Raw genomic sequence first — 6,205 nt, forward strand, 5'->3', positions numbered from 1 at the left:
TTTGTAGAACCAGAGGGTCAAAGACACCAGGTGCTCAGAGGTCCCCAACTGGCAGGCCCATGGCCCTATCATGTCTGCAGAGCATTTTCATTTGGACTGCATGTATATATATTTTAATTTCAGTTAACATTTATAAACTGAGAGGGTTCATATTCTAGTAAGTCCAGATTTCTAGCTTGTCTTAAACAACCCCAAAGGCCTGGCAGCTCTGTGTCTGCGCGTCTGCACGGCAATATGGGCTGAGGCTCCGAAGTGGCTCCTTTTCACCACCGTTCTTTCCAGGGCTCTTGCTCCGACACCTGGGCTGTTTTGTTAGCTGCCTAGCTTTGGAGTTCAGCATCTCTAGTCCATCCCATCTTATAGGTAGAGGGTCTGAGGTCGGGGGTGGACAGCAAGTCAGTGGTCGAGCTGGGACTCAGTTCAAGCTGGCAGCTCTGACTCCAGGGCCCCGGGATGCACAAGGAGGCTGGGAACACAGACTAGGGGACTTGGGCTGAGGGGGACATCCTGTGCAGGAAAAGGCTGCTAGGTCGGAGAGGTAGAGCAGAGAGCACCAGCCCTGGCAGTAGTCAGCCAAAAGCTTCTTCCCACCTGCTGGCAAACACAGCCCTCCCCCACCCGGTAAGATAAACTCCTGCCCGGGCTCTGTTGACACAATGCTCTCAGGTATCTCTCCCACCTGCCTGTTCCCCTGAGCAGGCAGAGCTCTTCATCATCACAGGGGCCCCTTGGCGTGCAGAGCAGGGGCTTTGTTCTGGGGCGGAATCCAGCTGGAAACCTAGTTTTAGGCAGACGGACCATGAACTTGAGCTCCCACATCTGAAACACAGGGTTTTCATTGTGAAGGTTTAATGAGATAATGTATATGAAGAGTCTGGCTCACCCTATCCAATGAGCACTCGCTTCCTTCCTGTATTTTATAAACCAAGGTCCAGGGACAAGTGACGAATTCATCCCAAGAAGGTCATGAATTAAAATGGGTTCCCTTAGCTCTGACTGGATGCTTTTTTAAATGGTAAATAGACTTATATTTATGAAAGTACTTATTAGAGTTCTAGAAGTAGCACACACCTTTTTTTTAAAAAAAAAATCCTCCAGTTTTTCTACTCAAAGATAAAACCACTGATTAATTTTATTGCTGCCCCTTCTCGTTTTTTTTTCTAAGCACAGAAAAAAACTTTTTATTTTTGGGGCGGGGGGTGCAGGGTGTTCATTTTATATAGTTGTAATCATGGCATATATGTACCTTTATATCTTTAAAAAATTTTACATGGTTTAAGAATTGCCCATGATATGGAATATGCTTTATAATAAGTATTTTATGGGTTGCATAATATTTCATTTTATGGGTCCATCATGGTTACCCCTAACATCTCCCCTGTTGAACATTTAGACTTTCTCCCTATCAAAAAGAATGCTAAAATAGATTTTTTTGTGAATAATTATTTTTCTTTATTTAGAAGTATTTCCTCAGGAGGGATCCCCAGTAGTAGATTTATAGCGTCAAAAAGTATACAGAGGCTGCCAAACTCCTTTTCTATAGGGTTGAGTTGCCAGTTGCCTCTCTTCCCCCATAACATGCGCACATCAGCTGTGTTTTTCATTTGATAAAACCATCGGTACTTAGCCTTGCCTCCTAAAAGGCCAGGGGTTCAAGCTCAGACACAAGAATTATCCGAGATGATCTTTCTGTGTCTTTTAGGCCTTGTGGCAGAGGGGGAAACGCAGGCCTCCTGGAGAGATCTAGCTCAAGGTGGCCTACCTCCCAGATTGAAAGCAAGTCCCCTAAAGCCTCTCCCCTCTCCTAATTACAGCTCTTTTTATCTGTGTGGCAGTTCTGGCAGGGCCACTTCAGTCAATATTTATCAAGTGTCTATTGTGCCNCAGGGCCTTCCCGGGAGGCGCTCACGATCTAATGGGGATTTAGGGCAGGTGGAGACATCACAACTTCTTTTGGCCCCAATGATGCAGCAGCAAAGTGCCCTGCCCCACCCTGTGGGGAGGCCTCTTTATCATGCTGTCAAGGGGCAGAATGCATCTGTGGAATAAACCCGAGCAAGAAAGGGTGAATGTGAAGCTGAAAATGACAGCAGGAGGGAAGACAAAGAATAAAAAATACGGACACCAAAAACGTGACTGCCTTGTCTCAGGGAGATTCTAGTGAGACTCCAGGGAGGGCAAGGGAGCAGCAGGGGGATCCCTGTGAAATCAGGAACCCCTGTCTCCTGTACCCTCCCAGCACACAAGATTCTCATGCTCCTGTTCCCTTAGAGGCTCTGCCCTCAGATGCCAAGGTTCTCCAAACCCAGTACTGGGCTATGTATGCCTCCTTGGGACCATCATTTGCTAGAATGATGTCACAGCCCTTGCAGTGGAAATGTTTGCACCTCCTGGTTGCTTCCTAGGCCCTCAGCCCAGCAGCCCGACACACTCCAGCATTCATTAGCCCCTGGCAGGGACACCTCCCGCAGGGATGTGGGAGAGGCTGGAGGGGTGGGGGAGTGGAGAGAGAAGGAGGCTAAGAGCAGCTGTTCCTCCTCGCTTCTCCAGCCTATCTCCCAAGTCCTGCGTCCCTGAGAATCTACTGTGTGTCAGGAGCAGGCACGATTTTAGGTTTTCCACATACATCTCGTTCCATCCTCACATCAGCTCTCTTAGACACGAACCCTTCTTCCCAGGTTTACAGATAAGGAAACTGCAGCTTGGGGAAGGGAAGTTACTTGACAAAGGTCACCCCAGTGATGGTGCAGGGATGCCTGTGTAGGATTGTCTGATACCTCCAGTTCCATGAGGCCCACAAGGTCAATGTTTCACTGGAGAAGTCCAGAGTTGAAAGAGAACCACTGAGGAAACCCCAAATATCTCATAGACTCAAGTTTAACTCCTGGGTCGCTTTAAGAGAGGGGTCCTCCTGACATGGGATAGCTGCTTGGGTGGCATATTAAAATTGTACAGACCATCGAATCCAATTCCCACGTTTAACAGATGAGCAGACAGACACCCACACCTAAAGAATTTTAAAATGGCTACTTACGGCTTACTAGCAACCTAAAGGACTACTAGAACCTCAGTCTCTGGCACTTTCCCTACAGCACCCTGCCTGCAGAGAAGCAACTCCAGCCCATCCCACACCACCAGATGGGCAGAGAAGGCAGAGGAAGCAGGCCGTCTGACCAGGCCCCTCCGCATCTGCAGGGTTGAGGAAGGGAATATGGGTTTTCTCAGGCTAGGGGTTCTGAACTACACAGCTCCCTGCAGCCCAGGAGTGGAAGGAGAAAGCATCATATCCCAGGGACGCTACAGGGAGACTGAGGCTCGGACCTCCCAACTCTAGAGGTCATGGGCATTTTTTCAGTTTCTACTGCAGGGCCCTGGTGCTTCTTAGGGAGTGTGAGGGAAGGAGGCAGTCATTGGCACTTGACCTTGGGTTGGGTGTGGGGCTCCATCCTTCTCCCACCCCCAGGTACACTTGCTTCTCCTCCAACAGGAAAGAGGCTTAAATGTTTGCCAAATGCAGGAAGTGGAGGACATATAGGAATGGGGTGGTCCCCCAAATCCTCCGAATCGCCCCCCCTTGGGCATCTTCCCCGTTGTAATCAGCATTCTCTGATTGTGACTTGCATGGTGGAGGTGGGGGGTGTAGTTAGAAGGATGTAGGGGAATGAAGGAAGGGTAAGAATGAGTCACAGTTAACCCCTCCTCGGCCGGCGCCCTCTGAGGATTCTACCGCAGCAAGCGGCCCCCACCCGCCGCGGTGCAGCGCAGGGCCCCCTCCCGGCTCGCCGTGGCCTCCTCACCTGAGTCCACTCGCCCTCCGCAGCCCCGCCGGCTCGCCCCACTTCGGCCGGGCTTGGCGCAGCGCCTCTGCACACGCTGCTGCAGCTGCCTGGCCCTGATCAGCAACCTGCGGCGGTGGGGAAAAAAGACAGGTGCCGGTGAACGCGGGCGGGGACACCCAGGCAGCCGGCCGAGCCCACGGCCGCTGACAGCTGGGCCACCGCAGCCAGAAAGCCTGGAGGGCAGGCTGCCTGGCCGGCGCTCGGTGCGCGCCTCCGCGCCTCCCCCCTCCCCCCTTTCCCCCCCCGCACCCCGAACTTGGCACTCTGGGCTGCGGCGGGCGCAGCTGGGCGGTGGGCCCGGAGGTCCCCGGGGTCCCTGTCATCACCTGCGGAGGCTTCCATGGCTTCTGCCGCCCTGCCCGGGCTGCCGAGCTGCTCTCCGGAGCCCCTGCTGGAGGAGGCTAACTGGGTGCTCGCCGGGGCTGGGGCTGCCGGGAGGAGGGGAGGGGAGGGTGAGGTGGATGGCAGGGACGAGCCAGTCGGCGGCTCGCCGGCAGCTGCGTAAGCGGCCGGTCTTCACTTTCCTTCTTAAAGAGATAGTTGGCATCCTGCTTTGGAGGGCGTGGGAAGCAGAGACGCGAACACGCAGGGTGGGGTCCTCTCCCACCAGCCTGTACTTTGAGTGGGGCGGAGCGGCATCGTGGAAAGCGCATTGGTCCGATGAAAGGCTGTGTGAACCTGAGGTAGTCCCTTCACCTCTCTGGGCCTCAGCTTCTGGTCTATAATATGGAATGATGATACGAATCTCGCTTCCTGGCTCATAACTTACGTTATAAATAGTAATTTGATCTGAATTCCTTAGGAACATTTTTTCAGTCCCCAAACTAAGTACTTCTGAGTACCAGGGTTATTTAATGCAAACTGCACTGGAACTACTAAGAAAAATGATAGCAAGAATCTTAAATATCTGAAAACGAAAATGGTTTTCTTTGAAGTTAAGATGGTGAATCATTGGAAAGGTGGAAAGCTAAACAATCACAACCTAAAGTAAGCATCCCTGAAGGGGAAAAACAAAAGGGAAAAAGTCCAGAAAACTGTATTCTCTGCCTAGCCCATCCACTTTTAGCCATGCAACAGGTGGTCTCTCCATAAGAGATAACTCACTCTCCGGGCCCAGCTTCTCATGTGGCTCACGTGTGGGAAGTGGGGCGCAGTGGGAAGGGGCTACCTTCTTCTGAACCAGCCCTATATGATCAGTCATTCCTCTGCTCAAAACCAGATCTCTGCTCAAATGTGATGGTCTCAGGGAAGCCTTCCTTGACTACCCTACATAAAATAGTAACTCCCTTCTCCCCCACTCCCTGTGCCCTGGTTTTGTTGTATTTCGCCCACCAGCTGATGTGTTGTATATTTACTATTTGTTAGGCTGTCGTTATCACCCCTCCTAGAATGTATACTCTATGAGGGAAGGAACTGTTTTGTCCCCTACTATATCCTCAGTGCCCAGAATACTGACGAGCACAGATGAGGTGCTCAATAAATATTGACAAAAATGAATGACAAAGCAAGCACACATTGTGTCAGGCCCTAATCTAGGCCAGATGCCATCCTGGTCTCTAAAGACCCTTAAGTCTCTGTTTACTCTGGGCAAGGTTGGCCTTGGTACCCTCTACGCTCCACTCTAAGCTGACTTTTCCAAGAATTTGTAAAGTGACTTCACTGACTTTGTATTATGACTCTGTAATACTGGACTGGTGAGAAAGAGTACTTATAAAGTACATGAAGAAATAATGATTTTAAATTAACTGTTACTTTTTTTTTAAAGAAATTTTATTGGGAAACTGTGTTTTTTCAGGACTCATCAGTTCCAAGTCAAGTAGTTGTATTCAGTCAGTCTAGTTGTGGAGGGTGCAGCTCTGTGGCCCGTGTGGGGATCGAACCAGCAACCTTGGTGTTATGAGGACTGTGCTCTAACCACCTGAGCTAACCGGCCACCCCTGTTACTTTTCAAAGTTAAACCTTTTTCTGCAGCTCTGATTTCTGGTAAATCCATCAACCTATAACAATGCCTATAATTTTGCAACAAAGTCCTATACATTTTTTTTGGCATCAGTTATATTTTTCCCTCTATTCGATTAACTTGAATTCTATCAGATGACCATCATTATATTATGCTTTGTGGGAAAACATGGTAGAGCAATTGTCGTAGGAATAGGAAACTGTAGTTGAGAAAGCCATGGGAGACAAGGCCTGCTTTCTAAACAAACAGACAAACAAACAAACAAAAACTAATGCTGTATTAGCAAGTTAGTTGATGAAATGTTTTATCTGCCCTAAGGCCCACGTAATTATATGACTTCTTTACACTTAAAGCAAAACCAAAGGAAGCCATGCAATTGCTTATCAGGAAATAATTTGAGTTCATT

General features: G+C 49.6%; 2 protein-coding genes across 7 annotated transcripts in view; both read right to left on the bottom strand.

The window, feature by feature from the left end:
* Nucleotides 1-4,325, bottom strand: part of SNPH (syntaphilin) — a 46,652-nt gene extending 42,327 nt beyond the window's left edge. For 2 of the 6 annotated variants that reach the window (XM_019645847.1, XM_019645844.1), the window contains exon 1: nt 3,798-3,864. The gene's annotated coding sequence lies outside the window, so the exon portion shown is untranslated. Of the gene's footprint in view, nt 1-3,797; nt 3,905-4,165 lie in introns of those variants that run through there. The other 4 variants (XM_019645842.1, XM_019645843.1, XM_019645846.1 and 1 more) reach the window with 4 other exon arrangements.
* RAD21L1 (RAD21 cohesin complex component like 1) overlaps nt 3,724-6,205 on the bottom strand; it is a 45,583-nt gene continuing 43,101 nt past the window's right edge. Inside the window, exons 13-15 of the mRNA XM_019645681.1 lie at nt 4,360-4,387; nt 4,096-4,267; nt 3,724-3,904 (exon numbers count right to left, since the gene is read on the bottom strand). Coding sequence (XP_019501226.1) covers nt 3,724-3,904; nt 4,096-4,267; nt 4,360-4,387 — 381 coding nt within the window. The remainder of the gene's footprint in view (nt 3,905-4,095; nt 4,268-4,359; nt 4,388-6,205) is intronic.

This window comes from Hipposideros armiger, unplaced genomic scaffold (genome assembly GCF_001890085.2).
Source record: "Hipposideros armiger isolate ML-2016 unplaced genomic scaffold, ASM189008v1 scaffold_94, whole genome shotgun sequence".
Classification (NCBI taxonomy): domain Eukaryota; kingdom Metazoa; phylum Chordata; class Mammalia; order Chiroptera; family Hipposideridae; genus Hipposideros; species Hipposideros armiger.